Source organism: Tympanuchus pallidicinctus, unplaced genomic scaffold, assembly GCF_026119805.1.
Source record: "Tympanuchus pallidicinctus isolate F22 unplaced genomic scaffold, pur_lepc_1.0 scaffold2, whole genome shotgun sequence".
Classification (NCBI taxonomy): Eukaryota; Metazoa; Chordata; class Aves; order Galliformes; family Phasianidae; genus Tympanuchus; species Tympanuchus pallidicinctus.
Window position 1 is genome coordinate 37,451,869 of NW_026294721.1, and position 24,975 is coordinate 37,476,843.

Consider the following 24,975-nt stretch of genomic DNA (forward strand, 5'->3'; position numbering starts at 1 on the left):
ATTTTGCATAAAAAAAACCCATAATTTATAATCAGAGCTCACTGTTCCTTGTTCAGATGATTCAATCACCCAGGTGGGACAGAAACAACACACAAAGGTCAATGGTTAATCACACAATCACCTAGGAGGCAATCTACAGAATCCTTTAACACCCAGGCATTATTAATATAAACTGTGCTGAGTGTTATTTATTAACAAATTCCTGTGATCAAGATTGGCTCAGTAATGATTTGCTTCCAATCTGGGTAATTTTCAGATGAAAGGGAAAGGACAGTGACAGAATCATAACTGCAACGTGATTACAAGTATATTCTCCCTTCCCTCCCTCACCACCATGGGTTATTAAGGGATAATTGGATATTCTTGTAGGAATGCTGAGAAGCTAAATCTTGGTACAGGTCAGTCAAATGCCCTATCTTTTTTACACAGTAAACTTGAAATTACTGTTGCTATGTGATCGCTTCCAAAATGACTCTTTTGAAAAGATGCCACAGCTACCAAGATGCTTCAGAAATACTGAACATAAGCAAGAGGATTTGGGAGAATTTGTAAGAGTGGATGTCTACCCAGAACATTATCACTGCAAGGAATATTTATCTATATACATTATCATCAGGAAAGCAAAATACATAGCAGAAATGGGTAGCAAGGAACATGTGAAATAGAAAACTCTGCTTCGGTGGCTAGTGATTAATGTCAATGTGAATTACTCAGGCAGTAAGTTGTCCTAATGGGTTAATATGATTCCTCTTAGCAATCTTTATCAAACATATAAGTTACTCAAAATACTGACCCATTGCTGTGAAGATCTAGGTGACTTTCTGAGGTCTTTGTCAACGCTTTTATTTGCAAATTGATTTTTAATCAAACAATGTTATATTTGCAGAATGCTGAATGTTAAAGTAATTCCTATTGGATGTGGTTGTAAGGGTTATAGCTACAAATATTTACTTCAGTAAATACGTTATTAATAAAATAGTAAATAAAACGTTATTTCCTGCTTATCCCTGATGATTAACAGAAAATACACTAGGATTTTACAAATTTGAGCTGATTAGTAACAGGACAAATTTTGTTGCTTATTCTTGTGTTTTATCATTTCATATTACAGGTTTTCTGCAGGCTCTTCCAGATTTTACTAGCGTACCTCAGTGAGTTGAGCTGTATGCCAGTCTTCCTGAATTCGAGAACTGATCAGTAATGAAGACAAGTATTCAGTGTAATGAGTAATAAGTAGAAATCACAGTTGCATCAAATAAAATCATCTGGAGAAGAGCAGATAGAGAGAAGAGAAGGTATATTGGGCAAGTTTCTTGTCTCTAAGTCGTCTTCCTTTCAATTTTGTGCTTTATAATCCTGCTAAACTGTTCTTTTGTCTAAGCACCAGCCAGGTACAGCAAAAGAAAATATAAGATGACAGCACTTCTAAACCTAGAGCTAAAATGACAACTGCAAAAGGACCAGAAAGAAAGTGCAGTTTCTACAAGAGAATCCGTGTCATGTCTGCTAATTAATGCCTCTGGCATGCAGACCCCTGTCCGTATCATATTAGGCTGAAACTAAAGCTGTCAGCTCATTCAGGGCAAGTCATCACAAAGGTTATGAGACTATAATATTCCCTGCACTTCTGTCATGCTGTTTGCAATCCATGATAGTAAAGCCTGAGTGGGGAAATTACAAAAAAGTGTTGGAAAACAAGAGAACAAAAAAGCAAAATAACATAGCAGTAAGAAGTAACAAGAAACACATGAAAATGAAAACTACCTTCATGTATGTCAATATTTGCCATCTCTAGCAGCATGACCTCCAGAACAAAGACGACGGGTTCCCTGCTGCCTGGTGACAGAAACAAAAACAAACACTTCCTACACCCCAAGTCTGGCCGCAGAGCTTGCAAGTAATCTCTTATTTATATATTCTGCTCAGGGGATAACCTTAGCTCCAGAGACGCCTGGCATTTCAGCAGAACAAGCTCCTCTTTGGGAGGCACACAATAGGCGAGCTGCAGGCGAAGAGCTCCCTGCTGCGTTTTGCAGGAAGGGCTGTGATTTCCCCTCTTGCTTTCTCTGCATTTGCGGGGGTATTACAGCTTATTCATACAAAACAAAAGAAGGAATACAGTGCATATGTTCCCACCTTTTACAATCTCGCTTCAGCGCATTTAGCAATTAACATGAGACCCCATACTGGAGAGAAGACTTGTCACATTCACTCTCCCATCAAAAAATGCATTTTCATAATAATTCCCAGCAAATTAGCCAAATCAATGACTTGGTTGTCATTAGATGAGAATGCAACACAAAATCTCATTAGTTTCCACACTGCCTCCCAGAAGTTCCATTCTTGATGGAATGCTTTTGCCCAAACCATACATGAGGATGAGGTCTGGTGGTGCTTCGTACTAACCCTATCACCCACCACATTGTCACTCCTGTCTTTGTCCACATCTGCCTGCTCTCTCTGGGCACTCAGACACTGAAACCATCCCTGGATCTTGTATCTCTCTTCAGAAAAGATTAGCTTTTGGCTCCCTAACCTCAAATTCAGCCAAATGAGCTGCAGTAACGGGTGACAGAGGCACAAGAGTTTCGGCCCAATCAGATGGCAGCCCCATGAGTATTCTTGCACCGAGGCGTTTCCTCCTCCAGTTCTGGGACGATGGATACTGGACGAGAGGCAGGTGCTGCCCGGGAGGGCCGTGCTCCCGATGCGGTGTGTGCAGCACGCCCGGCTCCCTCTGATCTCTGCCTGCCTCTGCTTGGGGATGCTGGAAAATGGATTCATTTGCAGATGTAAATAGCGGCTGTCAGAAAGGGCAAGGGATTTGCTTTACATATGAAGAGGGAGGCGGCTCTGCATGCTGTCAGGCTCATTAGAGAAGCAGAGCCCGTGTAGCTGGGCCATTTGGTAATGATCTACCCACTCCATCCTTCCTTTGTTTCCTTAACAACCCTCTGCTCAGGCCAGATCCCTTAGGCTTTGATATTTTCCCTTCGTAAAAACCCTGTAGCCTCGACCAGCTTTTGAGTTAAGAAATGCAATATACACAGGAAGAATCCATATAACATGAGATATATTTATTTTTACTGAGGAGTAAACTGAGATGGCTACCAAGCCACTTTCATGCACGGAAAATAAAAGGCAACTGATAACAGAGCACGCATCACGGTCACTGCCCACCACAGGTACCAACGGCAGCAACACACTGAGGATCTGTGCTGCTTTTTATTGTCTGGCACACCATTCAGCCAAAGCAAGGTAAAAGGTATGGAACTAGATCCCTTTCTCACTCCCCTCTCCTGGGCCCAAACTCTCTGGAAAAAAGTGTTTCAGCTAGGAGATAAGAGAACCTTGGAAACACAGTTTTGCAGCTTGAATAGATCTTAGATGCTGCTATTAAAAGAAGCTCCCTGCTCTCTTCTCACCCTGAACATTCTTTTCCGTCACCAACTGTAAATCAGCTGTTGCACTTGCATGGCAAACTGCATCAGCTCTCAGCTCCAGCAAAAGATAAATTCTGCAGAATAATAGTGGATTTCAGTAGGACCAATGGGTTGATTGCATTCCTTGCACAGCTGTCTGATCAAACACCAAATATTTAGCGCAAACATGCAGGTGAAGTTGAGAGAGCACAGGTGGAAAAGAACTGAGAGTCTGCAGCCTGCTTCGGGTGGCTGCGTCCTCAGACAGACAAAACTACATTAACTTGACAGGAGCTCATATTGTGTTATGCACCTTGGCCCCCATGGATGCCATGGGCCAGAAGAGATGCAATACAGAGCACACCTGGGAATTTCACCATGTAACTCTGGAGCCCACAGCTTTATAAAAACCAGTGATTATTAATATGTATGCATATATATATATATATCAGATTTATTACTGCTAGCACTATGAATCACTGGATTCCTGCAGACTTGTTTCGTAGTTGAAATCAAACTTCGATTTGAGCTTTTTGCATCCTTTACTTTCAGTAGTAGGTTCATTAGGAGTAATATTCATCCCTCATCCCAGTGCCTTGTGTGTCCTTCTAGAGGAGAGTGGGAACACTCATTTCTTATTGGTGTAGTCCTTTTTGTCCTTTATTCTCTGCTATGTTCAGTAGTGGCAAGAGTCATATTAAGTGAGCATCAAGTATTCTTTAAAACATTTATGTTGCCTAAAATGAGAATTCTCAAATAATATCCATTGCCCAAAGCATGCTCAAAGAACTTGGGAGATGGTTTAGATTCCTCATTTGTATACAAATACAATATATTGAAGAAGGAAGCAGTAGCATGAAATAAAATGAAATTCCATTCAATTTCCTACAGGTTGCAGTCCATGCTGACCATCCTGTTTTCCAATTTCAGTGTCTCCTTTGAAGTTAATTGTTTGCTAGTGAAAGCCACTGAATAGCAAACTCAGGAATAGCTCTTCCTCTGTTCGTCAATTGCCTGTGAACAACTCCCGCAGCCCAGGAATCTCAAGGTCTCACACTTCCCTGCCATGCATCTCTGATAGGATCTCCTCCCACGGCTCTGTGATGGGATCTCCTAAGATTGGCTTCAGGCTGCCCTGGAGCACCTGACCTTTACGACTTGAAGTGGCATCTTTTGGTGAATTCAAGGGGTTTCACTTTTTAAAGAGATTGAGCAAGTGGCTTTCTATTTCAGCAGGTAAGGTTTTTGTAAGTTGTTTCTGAACTCTACGGACAGACTTGGATTCCCTTTCTAAAAGGAAAAGAGTGCACTCCAAACTTTTTGACAAAGTCTTAATTTTTAACAGGGATTGAACTCTTCAAAGGGTGAAGGTGGGAGAGAGAATTAAGATCCTTTTTTTTTTTCTAGTCATGCGATAAATGCTTAAAGATAATTTTCTATTGAAGTCCCTTTTCACATCTACACAAATTTGCTTTCACATGCTTCCTCGATCAGGAAGCCATGGTGTCATCATTTTGTCCAATTGGTAGTGATCCACAAGTATAACCAATCAGGATTTCTTACCCATAAGTTATAGCACTTCCGTGTTTCTATTAACAACTGCACATTCACTTGTAAATACCACATTCAGGTACAAATATTAATGTATAGGAGAATACAAATTTTCTGTAACAAGTCATGCAAACTACATCACTCATGTAAGAGCTCAGGCAAGAATACATTAAAATACATGCAAAACAGTCAAAGAAGTTGGAGATTACTGTATTGATGTGTTTATTTTCTTTATTATTCCTTGAGTTGTGGCTTTGAGCTAATAAAGTCTTCCCTCTATCGAGAAAGAAAGAATTACATTTTCTAGGAGAAAAATATCATATTACATCCTAAAAAATTCTAATTCTTTGAGTCTCATAAATGGATTTTATATAGCCTCAAATATGTTTTAGTACATAAATGTAGAAAAAATATTTTCTTGCTTCCCACAAAGAGCTTGGCAAAAACAAACAAAAAACAAAAGCAAACACACAAACAAAACAAAACAAACCTAAGTGTAACAGCTGTTCTCTGAAGACTGCTAACAGCCTGGATAATACCATTGCTTTTGTGAGGAGAGACAGGAAATAAAAAGGTCAGAACTGTGAGAGGAGTACGAAATAAGTGGAAATCATAGCAGTTCAAAGTTTAATTTATTTTTCCTTTAGTTTATCCTGGAAATGGTAAGACTTTCACACCACCATAGAATTTTGTCCAGGACTTGAATTTAGCTATATTTTTTTCTTAATTCAATGACTTTTCTCTCTCTTGCCCTTCTGTTCTTCTAGTGCTTGGTATTCAGCATGCTTCATTGCCATAAGGAAATGCAGAAGCAGGAAATAAGGGAAACTTAATTAAATTGCAAATCTCCTTAGAAATCTTTGTGATCTACTTTTGCAAGTGAGAAGTCTTTCAAGATTATGCCAATCAGCTTTTGGATCCATATCTGAAATAGCTACTGCCATTTTCTTTCATTTTACCATTTCCTCCTTGTATCTCAGCCACTTTCCATTCTGCTGGCCATAGCACAAGAATGCTCCTCACTTTAAGAGCGAAGAGGAGACCATTGGCACTGGGGAGCTGGCAGACTCCACAAAAAACACTGATTTGATAGTTTACTGCTGTAAAGCTATGCAAATCAGTCTCTGAGACATTCCAGAACCAATATGCATTGATAATCACTAAAATCCAAAACCGATCTGGTTTAATTATGACATGCCTTATTAGGCACACATTTCTTTTTTAGTGCAGTGTGAATATGCCTGAGGAAAATTAAGATGCAGTTAACTGCTTCTGTGGAGCATCCCAAGGCAGTGCACTACATCCCTGTCAAATCCATGTAGTTCATATGAGGAATTCCGGTACAATCTCAGACAAATAGACATCTTCTTGTGCATCTTCCCCTGCCTGGTACTTCTGAGTAAAACCAGCATGCAGGTCTCTGGATCATGCTGCAACCAGGCCAAATTCACACTTGGCCAGACCCTCAAGAGGAACCAAGATTTCAGCAGGAATTAAGTCTGTTTGCTCTGCTTGAATAAAGCCTTTGCTCCTTTTACAACAATTTAGAGGCATGCTTTTCAAAAGAAAATAGCTTTAAATATACTCCCTGGTAACTGGAAGGTAATCCTACACAAATAATAAAGACTTGGCTGTGAAAGTGTTTTTTCCCCTGCTTGTAACTCTCCTGACAGAAAAAAAAAAACTTGATGCAAGACTAAGTCTGCAGTACCTGCACCTGCACCTCACTAGAAAGTGAGATCCTGTCCCAGTGAAAGTCAGTGGGAATTCTGCTCTCACCTCCAATAAGGTCACTGTTTCTTCCTGTGAGCAGTCAGACTAGTGAAAGGGACTGTGTACAAATCAGCTACTCCACAAATGCAAATGTTTGTAGGGGATTGAGGCCATGTTTTTAATTATCTCCTAAATTAAAGATTAATTATTTCCAACTGTCAATTGTATTATCTTGCTAATTTGTCCGTGTGTGAGTAACTATGCTGTATGGGCACATGGTGATGTTAACACCACTCGTTTTTAAAAGGGCTTAACTGGGCAAAATGCTGAGTATCCTCTGCAGATTAAGTTCTTTGGAAAGAGCAGATGGTGTAGCAGTCAGCTTGGAGTTTCTAGCACAGAGCTGTGACGGTGGAGCTGCAAGGGCAATCTCTTGCTATGAAATCCAGAGCCAGTTCATGGCTGAAACATTGACAGTAAAAGGAAAAGGATTCTCTATACAACTTCTGGTTTACATCAGAAGAGAATCAGGTTTTCTCCTGTACTAAGCAGGTAGTACATGCTTCATAGAGTTGGGAGGGAAAAGTCTCAAAGTTAGCAGTCTGCTCTCAAGTGAAGTTCAAGTTGCATTTCCTCCCACATCTTCATCATTCACACATTGTGTCATGAAAAAGAACAGATATTGACTTAGGCATGTGCAGCATTAAATCCAGTGCTATCCAGACATGTTCTGCTTTCCCAGAGGAATACAAACATGGAAACTGGCAGAGATGAAATGCCTTCAGCTTCAGGTAGCCTATGAAACTTATAACAGACTTTGAGGGAGCTGTCATCATTCCTTTTAGTGGCAGAAGAACCCCATAGCCTGGCAAAGTGAGTATTCATAGAGACAGATCGAATCCAACCTGGCTTTAAGAGGGAAAAAAATACCTTAATGACAGCTTATTATCTTAAGCCATTGCCAGGTCACATCTCGGGATTCTTGTTAAAGCTTCCATATCAAATGACATGTCATGTGTGGCACTTCATGAACAGCTGCAACTTTGCTGTAAATATTTTATATGACTTTGATTAAACATCTGTGTTGGTTTTTTTTGTTTTTTTTTTGCATACTGCAGCCTATGCTTAACCTTGATTTCTGTCAGAATAATGTGCACTTTAGGGTATTTCAGTTTCTGAAATCATATTTAAATAAATCCTTAACTTCATAAATAGAGACATTTCACCATAGATATTGATTGTTAAATGGATCTTCTCCAGAAAGAGCAGTCTAGCAGAGTAAGACTTCCTCTTACATGTATTTATGTTCAGCTTCAACTAATGTGCAGGACTTACACAGACAATACGCAGCAACAAAAGACTCTTCTTGAAAAAGCAAGGCCTGAATGGGAAATGGCTGGCACAGGCTTCTTCCAAAGAAAATAAAAGCCTGCATCCAGAGTGTGAGAGCCTCGGAAGTACACCTTTCTGTTGAACAGCAAGGAATGAAGTTATTCACCACTCCCATGAAAATTGCCTTGCACACTCACTCTTATGGTTTTGACATCTCCCTGGCCAGGTAAAGAAAAATTGATTTTCTTTTTCCTTAGTTTTATTTAATACCAGACAAAGGATGTAGGAGTACCAACATTCATGCTGTATTTATCAAAATATAAACAGAGAAAGAAACTGTAAGCTCTAATACACAAGGACAGAAGATTATATGAGGAGAGTTGTACAAATAATGAAACAAATGAAATACATAAAATGTACATCTGCTTTCCCACACTATATAAGTCATATTGCCTTTATCTTTACAACTTTAATTACTCATCATTTAGTAGACAGATTTTTTTTTTCAAGAATTCAAATGAAACACCTGGATTTTTATTTCAGGATTCAACACACAGTTATAAGCTGACTTAGCCTCTAACTATGCAGAAAAAGCCCTAATTTATTAGAAAATGTATTTCAGACCTGAGAGTAGCCCTGCATATATTTTGAGAAATGCATAATGTATTGGACACATTTAATGGGATGATTTCATATCACACAAATAAAATCAGCAGACAAGTTGCCAAGAATTAAGCAAGTGTCAGGAACTGAAAATCTGTAAACTTCAGAAGATAACCACATAAGAAGAATCCTAACCATGCTTAAGAATAGACATCTCCCTGGATTGCAAGGTGCTGAGTCCCAAATCCACTACTCAGAGCTACTCAGATGCATTCCCAATTAAAAGAGTGAAAGACATTGTTAGCAGCAAGGCAAGCAGAAGTTCAGGCTTTTCAGTGAGTCAAGGACACTGATTTTAGTATGACAGTGAATATTCCTTTATTCTTGCTTGCTGTGACAGAAAACCAAGAGATACCTTCACTAATCTAAGGAAAGAAAAATACAAAGTAAGAATAGGAAACCTGACATAAACATGCTTGGTCTTCTGCTATAATGAAATTTGAAGATGCACCTCTGGTAATTACTGGAGAAGTTAGTCTATCAATTTACATAATCTCTTAGCACTCTGCTAGCTAGCAGTGTTGAGGTGAAAATCATTAAACTGAAAGGCATTTTGCTCACCATTTTCTCTCTGAATCCCACATTTAATGCACAGAATTAAGCCTGGTGCCACCATGTAGCCGATTTGCTTCAGCGAATTCAATATTAGTGTTTATTTATTAAATTGCTGAGCATTTAGCATATTTCTGGCACCTATTCAAAAGTTTCTTTTGTTGTTTTTTTTTGCGGGGAAACATCCAGTAATACAGCTGATGGTTGTGGTCAGGGAAAGCAGGTACAGCCATTGAGAAACATCTGTAGCTAAGGTTCCTTATTATTGAAGTGAAATAGTAAACTCTAGTTCTGATGCCTCTAAAAGCAACAGAGTGATCATTTGGACATGAACAGTCTTTCCTGAAGAAAAATAATGTTATACTCTGATCTGTGCAGGCCTGAGGTGGGCAAAGCCCTATCTGGATGTGTACCTGCCCACCTGCTCCACAAGGGCTGGCCTTTCTCTCTTGGAGCCTATAGAGGCTTGCGAGAGAAACAACGCATTCCTCAGCTATCAAATAGCAGGCTTGAGGCTTTCTGAGCTTGCCACAATTTTGAAAAGCACAAGGCCCAGGACAAATGACTCTGTATCAAATTCAATACCTCTTCTTGGTGCCAGCCAGGCCCCATTTGTAGCACAGGCTTTGTAAACCCAACAGCTATCAGCATGTCAAGCGGTGAAAGGAGAGGTGTGCATGCTTGCTTCTTGTGTTATACGGTTACACACACACTTGCTAGGAAAGCAAGATGTGTGCTGGACTTGTTGGCAGATTTATGGCTGGCTTTGCAATGCTGTAGGTTCTTCAGAGAACAGCACAGTAGCTTCCTGCGCTGTTATTTTAAAGCAGCTTTTCTGTTACCATTGATCACAGAAGCCGTCTGTAAGCTGAGATCTTTCCGCAACTTAAATCTCAGTGTGAGGGCTCAGAGGGACCCCTTCATCCAGGGAAAGATATGTTTTTTTGGGGGAGGGGGGTAAAAATAAATTCAGTGCAAGCTTTTTGTCCTTGACCAACTTCAACACTTTCAATTTCCTAGCAACAGTCAAAGTTGCCCATGACAGAAATGACAATTGCCCTTCAATTCAGTGAGGAAATAGTTCCTCTGTGCCTCAAGTATGATTTGTGTGCCTGTTCCCTACATACTTGTAAGGTGCAATATTCCACTCTAGGTAATCTGTGCTTTTACCTGGTGTCTTGGAGAGCATATTTTATATGTGAAACATTTACTCAGTTTTTATCCTAGAAATCCATCTCTGCCTTCAAACATACATCTTAATAAGAGAAAAATAACTACAAATAACAAAAGCAACAAAGAGTTTTATTTTACAATAAAACTTTGCTGAATATTTTAATATGCTCATAAAATCTCAGAATCCTAGAAGACAGACAGCATCAGGAAGAGCTATACAGATAAAGTCCATGTGTATCTGTATGGCTAATTGGTTGTCTTCTTCACTTTTGGCGGCAGTCAACTGTGTTCACAAACTATGTTTGTGAAGTAGGAAATGAAGTATTCCCTCATATCTGATTGAGAACAGGCCAAAATATTCTTGAATTTTATTTTTTTTTAGTCAGTGAGTTCAAAATTAATCAATTCATCCTGACAGTCTGACACTGCCCTTTGCCTAAAACAGGACAAATGAATCTTCCCAGTTTCTACACATCACATTTTTTCCCCCTTGTCCATTTTATGCCTTTTCTGTTTGCTCAGCAGTTTACAACCTTAGTCATGGTACATTGCATCTCCCATAGAAAAGACAGTACTTACAGTGACAAGCATTCGACATGCTACATGGAGCAAATATAGGCAAAGATAGGGCTAACAGGATGCCAGGGCAAAGACAGCTTTGCTTCATGTACTGGAAAACTGGACAGGGAATTTTAATGATATGAAGGTTTTGCAAATGAGAGTTGGATGAGTTTTGGTGATAGTTTCATTAAGATAAGAATTTTTCTTTTTTTCTCCTTCACAGTCAGTATGTGTGTGCCTTTCTCCGGGTTTTTCTCCTTTTTCAGATCTTTGGCTGTCCTATTTCTTTTGCAGTCTGTCTTAACAGTAATTATTCTTTCCCCTTTCAAAAACACTTTCTATCTTGGCCTTTGCACAAGCTACTTACCATGGGAATTGCATCTAACAATTTGTCACCTTTACAATGCGCCGGTTTTAGAGGATTCATTTTTCATATGCATGATAAATCTGTTTTCAATGAGAAAAAATGAAAAAAGAGATTCAGCGATACCAGTAGGAGATCATAGAATCACAGAATCATAAGAACTGCAAAATATTCAAAAGATAAACTCCAAAACTGAAGAGAATTCATAACCTCTACAAAACCCATCCACAACTGGTAAGCTGTTGCCACATTCTTCTATGATCTATGAGGGTCCAAAATACTTTCTACCAGAAAGAAGACATGCTCTGTAAGTGAGTGGCCTCGAGGTTAGAAATAGTTAAATATACTTGAGCTTAGAGTACATTACGTTAATTTCAGAAGTTTATTAATTAAGGAATAACTCCATAGCTCCTGTCCTTAATTCACAAGGCACTGGAAGTTACTGGTTGGAAAGCAGTTTTTCCTATAACTCCTTTTATAGAAGGCTTAAAAAAAAAGAAAAGAAAAAAAAAGATTGGAGATTGTTTTGGCCTGGAGAAACAAATCTGATGCTTTATAGATTTTCACAAGGTCCCTTGCTGTTCTCGTTTTGCAAATCACTCTACATCTCTACATGACTGCTTTCTGTGGAGTTATCTCTACCTTTTTCCGTTAAGATATCCAGATTTCTCTTTAGTGGAACAAGGGAGTCATAACTCTAGCTATATGGCAAAGAAACAGACAAATATCTGAAGTTCCCTGATTAATATACATACACTGCTAAGTTTCAAGCCAGAAAGAGTGTTATTCAAAATTACAAACTTCCAGCTTAAGGAATAGCTTACAGAAATGCTGACAGAAACTAAAGCTACTCTAACAGCAAGAGAGTGCAAACAACAGAAAATCTGTGTGCCCTTGAACTATTAATTATTCCATCTTGCCAGGATTGAAAGGAACTTCTGACTGACCTAAGTTCTGCTTAGAAAACAGAGAGAGAAATAGAGTATTCCCTAAGTCTCTGACTAGTTTAACTATGTATTTGTTAAATTTAAGATCTGCCAAAACCCAGCTATTATTTTCTAGCTGCTTTGTACTAGGCAGCTTCTTGTAAGAATGACTTATGGAACATTTCAAGACTTTCATGCGAGCAACAATAACCATCATAAAACTTGTGGAATATGACGTTAGACTCTGAAATACTCACAGCATATGTTCTGGCAGTATTGTGTACAGCAGCAGATGTATAAAAATATTTTAATTCAATTAACAATGCCATTAGAAATTCCAGGAATAAAATTACATTTGATAGACACGTTGAGAATAAAAATAACTGAAGTTATTGTTAATTTTCCTTATTAGAGTCAAGTCTTATTTTAAGAATTTGTATAGACTTCCTCAGTAATACAAGAATTGGGCATATAGGTTTCGATGTCAGACAGGTATCAGAGTCCTTTTAATCTTTTTAACATAAAACAATTTTCTAACTCGTTTTGACCAGTCCAGCTATTTCAGCTACGAATCTCACCCTAGATTTTAGTTGGTTTGAACAGTGGAACTTTAGCAATTTCCACACAGGAAAAGGAAAACACAGAAAACAGTAAGTTAAAAAGGTCTCTCTTAAGAAGAAGGTTTGCTAACAAAGCTCACAATGGCTTAAGTGGGGGAAGACCAGCAGTAACTCACTAACTGTTATTGACACAGCCCAATCTGTAACGTCTTTGGAACGAGTTGGTGCCATGGCTGCCTGCATGGTGGCCGCGCTTGTTCTCCCTGGATCTCCCACTTATGAATTAAATTATGGTAAAAATAGCTAGAATATTTATTGCAAAACAAACTCATTTCTGTATCCCTGATGACAGAGAACTGCCATCGATCACAGATCTGTATTTATGTGTCCCAAAAGGACCTAGTGTGCTTGATTAGGAATCAGATGGGCAGCAAAGAAGATTTATACCATCCTTCCTGGTATGTGGAATTAAAACAAAGCAAACAGGCAGAAACTGATTTCCAGGAAAGACAAGCACTTGGGAACATTAATAAATCAGTGGCTTATTGACACCAATTGAATCATCAGCACAAGTAAAATTAAGCATATTCTTCAGCCTTCTGCAATTTCTTCTTTTTCAATTCTGGCATTTTCTGAAAAATAATGGTTGGCAGAAAGGTAGAGATGATAATATTCTTTATGTAGGCTACATTTTCATTTTTTCTTTTCCCTTTTCCCTATTCAGTGCAAATGAAGGCAAACAGTTCCCACAAACAAAATAGGGAATGCACTGGAGCAAAAAGCCTGTGTGAGTCAGAAGCTGGGGCACACATAGCAAGGCTTGGGAAGCTCATCCAGAAAATGAGCTTTTTCTCAACCCACAGAGAATTAAAAAAAAACAACAGCTAGTTTGTTAGCACAGAAAATCTGTTAAATTATTCTTAATCTAATATTATCCTTTGTTGCTTATATGGGAGCCAGCTAGAGTAACACAATCACAACTTCTTGCGTAGGCACAGACATTTGTCATGGCTCCATGCATAATTGCATAATTAAATTTAAGTCATGGGTATGTGTGAGATGAGGGGAGCTTGACTTCACAAATGCAGTCCAGAGCCCAACTGCAGTACCCATCAGATGGTTACTGAGAGATCTTGGAGAAAAGAGAGTGTTCAGTGGACATCTGTCCCTATTACAAATCTAAACATGAGCCAAAGGTGTTCCCCTTTGGCAAATGTTTCCTACAGTCCAGCTTTGAGGCCCATGAGTGACTAGATTAGGACAAAGGATACAACCCTCCAAGCCTCTATTTGGCAGCCATAATGCAGCTGCTTTGGCTGTAACAGCCATGCAGGCAGCACTGCTGATGGGTACCAACATTTTGCCAAACCATTGTAAGTAATATATGACACATACACTGCTGCACCAGGAATGACACCGTCTTGGCTTCAGCACAGTTTGAAAAGAAAAGTAGTGTTTCTGCCTCCCATACTGCATCTCTGAGGTGCAAGAACACTTCAACTTTCAGAAAAAAATGTACAGCTTTCCAAGGAAGTAAGTTTTTAATGGGTCTCTTGAATATTATTCTTCTTGAATGCTTCTACTTTCACCTTCTTTCTGCTGTGTTCCTCCCAAGTAATGTGAAGCTGTTCTGAGAGAAAATGGCATTTTCTCCCCTGATCTGAAATTCTGGGAAGTGCTTTTGCTTCAAAAGTTGCTTGTTGGGATTGTAAATTCAAATTACTGCCATATCTTATGGCTTTCTTTTGGCAGCAGAGCAGCGCCACAGAGACCAGTGACATATTTCATCCCAGGGAACGTATCTAGCATATGTACAGTATGCTAGCTGTGAGAAAAATGGACCCCTTTTGTGTGCTACTAGTAATAATGAGCATTAGTAACCAAAAAGAAAACATTTTCAAAAGCTGAGCCAAATGAAGAATAATGATGGTAAGGTAACATAGCAGAAGAGAGAGAAAATTTACTTTCCTAAGGTGCTATAGGTACCCCTCAATGGTGGAATGAAGCGTGTTATATTACATGCCATTGCCAATACAAATTGATAGTACAAACACAGTCAACACAAACTTGGAAAGCCATTCCATGCAAACACAAAGGAAATACCCCAGCTTTGGGAGTTTTGCTCTGTGGGACATACTGTATTGAAAGAAAATAATTAGGGACACAAATAACGTGAAAAAAGCCACATTGTAAGAAACCTTGTCTGGAGACTTTGGGTGTGACAGCCTGGTGAGAGCCCATGGGCTCAGAGAGGAATATTAGGAGAGCAAGGCTATCAGCACTAATAAAACCTTAACAAAACCTGGAAAATTTCAAATAGGAAAGGAGCCTCTAGCCTGAGTCCACTGATCTCATATCTTAATTTATGGGAGGTCACTGCTAACCAAACTCACTATTAAACTTTTTTTGTTGTTGTCAAATAGGTCTGGCAAGCAGACCTATTCACTCTGAAGAGCAGAGAAGATCTCCATACTGGAGACCATTTATCTTGGTTATTCTCCCTGCATTTTTATCCCTTTCCTTCATGCTTTGCCTGTGATTTTGTCTCTGCAGATGTAAGCTTTCTCTGAGTACATGTTCTGTGTATCTTTCTCTCATGCTATTGTAAATTATTTGAGTACCATGGCAGTATTTCTTTTTCTGTTCCAGAGGCTCAGAAAGCCTGTCCTGCAAACCACTGGCCATGCCCATCTTAATCCATATCCCTGCTTCTCATCCCTACCAGCTGCTGTAGGCATCATTGCAGGACAATTCCCACACTCCAGCAAACCAAGTATTTCTCAGGAATCCTTCAGGTAGCATTTTATTTAAGTTACTGGGACTTGAGTGGGGAGGGAAAGAAGAAATCTGACTTCCCATTTCTAGCAACTGAAGTCCTAGGCAGAATTGTGCTGGCTGTTTGTGTTGGTTCTTTTCAAGGAGGTTGCTGTCATTTGACTTATGTGATTTATTCCATGTAAGGTGAAGGAATAAATGAATCATAGAATTTCTTGAGTTGGAAGGGACCCTTAAAGGCCATCTAGTCCAACTCCCCTGCAGTGAACAGGGCTACATCAGGTGCTCAGATCTCCATCCAGCCTGACCTTAAGCATCCCCAGGGATGGGGCATCCACCTCCTCTCTGGGCAAAGTATGAGCAGAGGCTTTAGGTCAGGATCTCAGTGGCATTCATTTTCTGAGTTGCTTATCCTAGCATTTTTATTCTTTCACTTTTCAAGCCTCCTGTAGCTAGGAGTCCCAAGTGACACTACCAATAAGTATAGATGCTGTTTTGCATCTTCCTGCAAACATGGAACTACTGCTAAAGCACTGAACCAGTGCTGTTCCCAGCTCCACTGCGCCACTCAGCCAGGCCCTAGAACACCCAGGCACCAGAGGACAGCAGTCAGGAAGGCTTTCTGAATTAGATTTTCTATTCTCTCTCAGAGATATTTAAAAGTTTGGGCAGCTACATCAATTTCTTCTTTCCATTCTCTTTTAATTTGAATGCAGAATGAAATGGAAGTCACAATTTCTGAAGCATTTTGGTATTCAGACCCATACAATTCAAACTTCTGCGGGCAAGCCAGAAGAGAGAACGAGCACTTATGAAAGCCTTGTTTACAGATTGCTGCTTATCAGTCCTCTGTGGCTGGAGCAGAAAGGCAGAGAGCCCCTTGCAGTGCTGAGCAATTGCTAACATCAGTGACTGACTTAGTGAATTTATTGCTATCCATTCTTCTTCCCAGAATCATCACTTAATCTTTCCTACCTTGCCCTAAAATATCATTTTGATTAGACATCTGAATGGAATGAAAAAGAGTCATAAAATGGCACAGCATAGACAGAAAGTAAGTTTAAAAGTGATAGATCTCTTTCAGATTTACTAGAACATAAGCTTTGCTCCTTCTTTCTGCCTTTTGCTGTTTGCAACATTAAACGGCTGCAGTATAATAACTAATCTTAGATACTCTTATTTTCTTATTTTAAATATATTTCACCAACCCTCTATTTCTGATTTACCACTTGACTACTCATAACAATATGCCTTAATTCTTGCATAGGCAGAAAGTACCAATGGAATCAGATGAATGCAACAGTACAGTTCCAGCAAGTTGGACAGTGCTGATCCATGCTGAACAAAGTAGCAGTTGAAATAAAAATAAATATTTCTAAAGCAGAACTTTTAACTTTTAAAAAACAAACCACATATAATTATAGAAGTCTTCATTTATGGTATTTTGAGGCTCATGAAATGTAATTAGTATCAAATGAATTGTCTTGGTATTAATGGAAGTGAAAAGGAAAATGACATCTACAGTAGGATATCTATTTAATATAGGCATTCTTATTATATAGTTACTGTGTGTATGTGTATATTGAAAGGATTATTCATGAGTTCATAGAAATGGTCCAAGAGAAGCTCTTCCATTTTATGTAGAAAGATTATAACTGAGGCACAAGGCTAGTGATGATGCTCTCAGATCTGCACTGCAGCTCAAGGGATGGTGAGAACAGTCTTGTTAAACCTCCCCTCACACTACACTCTCTCATTTGTGCTCATGTGTTCTTTTCCCTTAAGTGTTTGATTAATCAAGTTGCACTACAGCCCTGGCTCTAGTAGTCTATACAGAGCACCTTTATAGGCACACATGACAGAATATCATTGCCACTCTTCAATCAGCAAGGATTATTCAGTCATATGGCAGCACTGCAGCTGTATCACTCCCTGAGTCCCATTAGGACTGTAGCAGCAGTAACTATCTCAGTTATTAGTGGAACAGTAATAAAAAAATAATCCTGTTGTGGCTTTTAAAGTCCCTTATTCCATCTAAGTAGCAACAGTGATAACTCCAACTTACAACCTCTTTTTTTTTAATAATATTTAATAGATAAATTTGCTTTCCACTTGGGGTAAGGGGGCTTAGTCACACTTGAAGCTCCCAAGGGAGAGACTAAATTAACTTACATTGGAGGTGGATCTGGCCCTGTATGGCTACATACATAGTTCATGTAGTTAAACATGGCAAATGTAGTGGGACAGCTGCTTATCTAGGTCCTGTGAAGTTATCAGAATAACCAGCAAAGTACGCTTATTCATGATTCATGGTTCATTTATTTACAATAACGTTTTGCATAACAAATACATGAGAATTTTGCAGTCTGCTTGTGGACAAGCTCGTGGTTATAGAAACTGTGGAAATTCATCCAATAAATAATTAACTGTGAATTAAACATTCAACATCAGGAGTAGAAAAGCAATAAAAGCTTTTGTTTGCAACCCCTTTTTATGAAGAGTGAAAATACAGATATTTTTAATTGGTTTTTAATGGCAGACCTAAGCCATTAGAATAGATGTAGACTGAAACATCTCTGAGGAATTTTTTGAACCCCTTGAATTCCACTTCAATCTATTGTAGAAACAAGAAACACTTTGCAATATATGCATCTGAATAAACAAACTAGAAAGACTTGACATTTCAGTAACTTGGACATTGGATTTCAGTCAAGTAAACAAACAAAATGAGATATTTACAATTGACAGACATTTACAATCTTCAATTTGTGAGAATTATGTCTAAAATATAAGACAAAAATGAAAGCTAAAAATCCCTGGTTTGTTGTCACAGATTGATACAAGCCAAGCATATCTGCACCACCTTGCAGACTGAGTCCAAAATACCAGACATGCAGCTATCCATGCTTTCCAGCTGCTCAGGCACCAGTGTTTTCATGATCTGTGCCATTTGTACTCCAAGTAGCAGTCACCACCAGTAAGCCAATATGGAAAGATGCACAAAAAACAAGCTCTTGTTGGAGTGTCCCACAGCTAGAAATTTAAATTTTGCAGTTTGCTGGAAGCTTTCTGACATTTCTAAGGAGTCAATAGTTTAATCCAGTACAAATGACTTTGTTTTAATGTATTATTGCACACAGGAGCTTCTTTTCTTTTTTTGAATCAGAAACAGTGCTGCCAGCAGGAGCAGGGAAGTAATCATCCCCCTCTACTCAGCTCTGGTGAGGCTGCACCTCGAGTACTGTATCCAGTTTTGGGCCCCTCACTGCAAGAAAGACATTGAGGCCCTGGAGTGGGTTCAAAGAAGGGCAACAAAGCTGGAGGGGACTGGAGCACAGGACTTATGAGGAGCGGCTGAAGGAGCTGGGAATGTTCAGCCTGGAGAAGAGGAGCCTCAGGGGAGACCTTATTGCTCTCTATAACTACCTCAATGGAGGTTGTAGTGAGCTGGGGGTTGGCTTCCCTCATGTAACTGGTGATAGGACTAGAGGGAATGGCTTCAAGCTGTGCCAGGGGAGATTCAGGCTGGACATTATTAAATACTACTGCTCTGAAAGAGTGGTCCATTCTCTGGAGTGGGTTGCCCAGGGAGGTGGTGGAGTCACCAACCCTGGAGTTGTTTATGGAACGTTTGGATGTTGTGTTGAGGAACATGGTTTAGTAGGAGCTATTGGGAATAGGTGAACGGTTGGACTGGGTGATCTTTTAGGTCTTTTCCAACCTTGGTGAATTCTATGATTCTATGATTCTATAATACAGACATGCAATCAGTACTGGTGATGAGTGAATGGTTGGACTGGGTGATCTTGTGGGTCTTTTCCACCCTTGATTCTATAATTCTATGATTCCAACAAGAATACATTTATTTATTTATTTATTTATTTATTTATTTATTTATTTATTTATTTATTACACACACTCAGTGCAGGCAAGCATTTCAGGACATTAAGAAAAAAAAAATTTCTCAGAAGTAATTTTGTCTCTCCACGGGAGGAAAAACCTAAAGCTTAATTTCTGTGGGCAACAGTAGAAACTCAAGACAAAAATGTTTAGAGTTTTGTTTCGTAAAGCTGTCAGAAATGTGCTGTTTTATTGTTTTTGGCACTAGCATTCATTGTGTTCCATCTCCACTACTCTTGTTCCAGTACATACAACCTTATGCAACACAACAACATGCAAGTGGCTTTGGAATCTTATGTAATATAAAATCCTCAAGAAAGAGGAAAAGATGACATAGGTTGCAATAGGCAGCATTGAGGATGAGGAGTTTCTGAGGAGGACTTTACAAGTTCTGTAGTGTCCAGTGTGAGCATGCCGCACCATGGCTATTTGTCTCTGCAGCAGCTGAGGCTCAAATAGGAATTTACATGTTCCACAGGCAGCAGCTTATTTCTGGGTCAGCCTTGACCTTTTCCCGCTTGTAGGGATGTCAGCTGCTTTGTGACTCTTGCATATTTTCCTTCAATCTGTCACTGGATGAATACAAAATGCAGCCTAAGAACACAGAGAGGAAACGCATGTGTCTGTCAATCTGGTGAAGTCAGGCCAAGTCTGCTATTGGCCTTGATATTGGCACTCTAGGGTGGAAACAGAACCTGACTTTTTGAGGCCAGGTTTTAATGATTTATATTCTTTCTTGTGTATTAATTTAAATGACAGAGAGGCTTGGGCTATTGCATTGGAGATATTAACACATAGTTTTGAGAGTATTTCTGGACATGTATGCTAAATTTGAAAATTCAATATACTTGCAAAATTGCAAGTATAAATCAAATAATAACTAAAGCATTTCCTTAGACTAACAGTTTTAAGTACTCTCGGCAGCTGGAAAAACTGCAGACTCTTTGCTATGCAAAATTGGCATGTATAGATTTGGAGAACAGACAGTCCTTTGCTAAGCTACAGCAATTTGTCATGGTTAATGTGTTTGTTGTTAGCAGGGCACAAGCATGATTTGATTGCCATGGTGCTCTGACAGAAGTCCATGCTTTTACTGGAAAAGGCAAGAAAAAGTTTTTGGGAACAAACTGAAGTTACCAAACATTAGAAGGGGGAGTTATGGTTGCCATCTATAGCACATTCTGTTTTGCTTTCTTATTTTATTTAGCTTTTATTGTTTTTTGAGGGAAATGGGTGAGAAATCAGCAAAATACATAAAAATACTGGGAAGAGTATTTCACTATGGAGTAAAATTTGTGATTGCAACAGACGAAGTCTCAGATGTAGGTTAGTATCAGTGTTGTCAGGTAAAAGTAGCTCTTTTTTGTCAGAGCTTTCTGAATGATCCTTCTCAAGGAAGATGTTTAACCAAAGAGAAATTGCTGTGAACTACTTAGCAGTTACTGATCCTATGTCATGTCTCTGTGGTATCTCCTGTAACTGAAATCTGCTGGTTGGCAAGTTCAATTACACTGAGGCTTGCTAATTTTACAGTGCAATATGCGTCTCAAGGTTTACTCTTCAGAAGAGTCATCTATTTCAAATTTACTTGTGCAGTTCAGCTTTTATTAAGCAAGAATTTATATATTTATAGTACTTCAGCCAGAAAAGTTCATTAAAACTTGGGAAAAAAAATAGACAGAACAAACAAACAAGCAAAAACCCCACAATCTTGAGTTCAAATTCATCTAATGAATCTCCATAACTCTTCTTTGCAGGTGTGGCCTCAGTTACCAGCATGCTAGAAGAAGACCTAGACCAACATCCAAGCAGGAAAGGCACATGCTGAGCACTCACTAGTTTAGGTAAGATGTTGTTGAATGGTTAATAATCATTCTGAAGTGGAAGGAATCAGCATGTGGCCATCTGTAAAAGACTGCCTAGCCACAGCTGCACAGGGAAATGGATCCCTGGTGTGTTGGAGGCTGTGGGAAGTGGTCAGTGAGTTCTGGTGAAGCAGCTGTGTCAGGAAAAAGCAACAGGATGCAAATATCTCTGCCACAGGGAGTGGGGAGAAGAGGCACTAGCCTGTGAATATGTTATATATTACAGCTGCCTGAGTTTTATCTTGACACAGTGTGAGAAAGGTCTTCTTTCTCACAGGCTGGATATCTCTGTGCACTGAGCAAAAGGCTTGGCTATGCTTTGTGTATATGCTGGACTGCATATATATTATGCTGCAGCTTACTTCTGATTTAGAATAATCATGGCTGGTTTGGTAGCTGTTGTGGCCACATATTTCATCTCCAAGCAGTGGTAATTACACTTGAATGCAAGGGAAGCTTAGATGGCATAGCAGAATTCATTATTCATAGATCTATGCTCTATTCTAAAATGCAAGGATGCATGTGTCTTGTAAATAGACATGTTTATAATGTGCAAACAAACAGTTGCAGAAGATGAAAGCAGATACTAAGGCAAATATATTTTTCTTTAGTTATAACACACAGGAGAACTGGGAATAATGACTGTCCCAGCACATTTATAGGAACCTGGGGAGGTTGCTGAATTTAAGTATGCAAATAACCTTAGATACAAAGGCCTTAGACATAAATGAAAAGAATCCCCACAATGTGATGGCTGAAAACAAGCAAACAAAACAAATACTGAACAGTTCTGATCTTTATGCTTGTGATGTTTCTAACATTCCTTAAATGCAACACATGTTCATCTAAACTTGAAAACACAGAAAACAAACAAACAAACAAAAAAAAACCCCCAAAAAACTGGGAGATAATTGGTGGCAGCATCTAAGTAATATCTTCATTTCTAATAATTTTTTCTTTTCCTGTGAACATTGGTGCTCTTTTGTTTTCCTTCCCAAGATGCAGCTGTAAACCAGCATATCAGATACAAATAAAATTTTCTTAAATTCAGTGGAGGAGAATAATGAATTGGTTTTATAGGCCTATAAACAACCTGAGTCTGTGGACATTTGGAAATAATGGTCTCAATTAGGACTGGTAATGTATTCTTTGAGATATCATAAGAACTGTGGCAGCATGCTTATTTTTCTCTTCTCCCGATGATCACCTGCAATATGCAATAAAATGCTAGGATGTACTCATAAAAGAGCCATCACAGTATCCTCCCTAATATATATGCAAATATTTCATCACTTTGAAACTTTGAGGCATATGGGAAAGCTGTTACAAATTAAGATCAGCTTCAAGTTGCCATATAAATCAAAGCAATAGCTCTTTTCTAAATAAAGTATCTGCTTGGGGAAGTAAGCTATTTGGATTAAACAGAGATATAAATTAGTCCCACGCAGAATCCCCACAGAAAAACAGACAGAGCTTTACTCTCACCCTTCCTCCAGAGTGAAGACTTTGCAGTTTGGAGGACTTCACAGCCCCCTTTGGATGCTGTACCAATTCACAAAATCAGAGAATCAAAGAATATCCCGTGTTGGAAGGGACCTACAAGGATTATGGAGTCCAACTCCTGGCTGCTTACAGCAACACCCAAAATAGACCACATGTCTGAGAGCGTTGTCCAAATGCTGCTTGAATTCCGGCAGCTTGGAGCTGTGACCAGTGCCCTGGGGATTCTGTTCCATGCCCACTGTTCTCTGGTGAAGAACCTTTTCCTAAAACTCAGTCCGATCCTCCTCTAATACTGATCTCCTGAGGCTTGACTACTCTGATGGACTCAAGGCTTCAAAAGCCTCTCACTGTTTTGGGGGAATCCCAGGAGCTGAGAGGGGATGGAAATATCCCATTTCAAACCCTTTCCCCTGAAAAGCTTTGAAATCCTAGAAAGGGGCATTTTCTCTGTACCTAGAAGAGTGGAGTACTGCAGGAAACTATTCTTCACAGCAGCAGGCAGCAGCAGGATGCCTGGCTATATTAGTGCATCTCTGGAATGAAGAAGCCTAAAGGAAGTAATCAATAATTTTCTGAAGTTCGGGAAGAAGGGGTAAGGGAAACACACCAAAAAAAGTGTATTGCTTTCTAGGATTGAATTGTGGAAAAAACCTTTCAGTGTCTAAAGGGGGACTACAAGAAAGAACTTTTTAACAAGGTCTGCTGTGATAAAACAATAGGAAATGGTTTCGCACTAAAAGGGGGGAGATTTAGACTGAACATAACTAAGAAGTATTTTGCAATAAGGGTGGTGAAGCACTGGCACAGGTTGCCCAGAGAGAAGGTGGGGACACTGGGGACACTCAAGGTTGGCAGGGATGGGGCTTTGAGCAACACTGTACACAGCTGTAGGTGTCCTTGTTCCTTTCAGAGGAGTTGGACTAGATGGTCTTTAAGAGCCCCTTCCAACTCAAATGATTCTACGATTCTTCAAAATGATTGCAAAGAGGAAGGAGTCAGGAAGGCCAAATCACACTGTTTCCCACTGTGATACTACGATGAGTAGTGTCCTAATGTCCATTCAGGAGCTCAAGTAGCTACTTATTTTTCAAGGTCTCTCAAGTGGAAAAAATGATCACTGCATCTGTGAAGACTTTAACTGAGAAACCTGACAAAATGGGCAAATGGAGAAAAGTGAGACTTCTATGTTAGTAGGTGGAAATAACCAAAAGATGTAGTGCAGTAAACTCATTTTCACTTGTGCTCGTGTATGTGTATTTTTCCATGCATAAGCTGCCTTTGAATCCATCCATGCTGGGTGAACATTGAAAATGATATCCAATTCCGTATGGAAATCAGAAAGGACCAGCCAAGGTCCTTCAGTCAGCAGCATTTGCTGCTTGATGCCCTCCTTTCTTTTCAAGACCAACTAAATGGAATTGGGATGTAGAAATGGACACTCCTTTATTCTCCAGCCCTGCTACTTCAGGCTTGCTCCCCACTGACAAAAAATTGCATTTTACTTCTAGTCTGACTTCAAACATGTCAAGAGGTGGGGTTCTGGTGGAACTGTATTTCACAAGATAGTTGATTCTACTGTCAGAAACAAAGTGGAGAAAATAATTCCTAACAAATAATGTATTCAAAAGATGAGGTTTCTCTCCGTGCCCGGGGTAATCCTGCAGCAGTTCAGGAGTCCCTTGGCTGTCTCTGCTTTTTCCACTTACTTGGCACTGGGTAGAAGACTGCCTGATACAAGTGCTGTCTTCCAGGAGCCCAGGCTTCTTAGACTACCTGTCCAAGCTTCCTCACTGGTCACAAAGCTCCCATATTCAGCTGGAGGATCTGAGCAAACAAGAGAGCAGCCAAAGGTGGGAAGACTTTTGTAGATGAGCAGGAATCACAATGGATATCTGCTGTTGTCGAATGCCTGCACTGAATGCATGATAATGTGAGGATGCGAGCATGATGTGAGCACGATGTGAGCTCCAGGATTCAGTGCTATTTCACAGGTATTTTGAGATAAAAGACCCTGTATCTGATTCTCTTGGCCCAGAGTACTTCTGAAAATTTTCAAAAGCACACCATGTCAAGAAAAAAATAAAAGTAAAAAATGAGAACTAGTTGCTCTGAAAT

The 24,975-nt window shown here is 39.4% G+C and overlaps 1 protein-coding gene across 1 annotated transcript in view; it reads left to right on the forward strand.

Moving 5' to 3' along the window:
• The first annotated feature begins 1,784 nt into the window (after positions 1–1,784).
• Positions 1,785–24,975, forward strand: part of LOC128080619 (sulfotransferase 1 family member D1-like) — a 948,073-nt gene continuing 924,882 nt past the window's right edge. Inside the window, exon 1 of the mRNA XM_052683004.1 lies at positions 1,785–1,881. Within this exon, the coding sequence (XP_052538964.1) occupies positions 1,800–1,881 (82 nt within the window). The 5' untranslated portion in view covers positions 1,785–1,799. The remainder of the gene's footprint in view (positions 1,882–24,975) is intronic.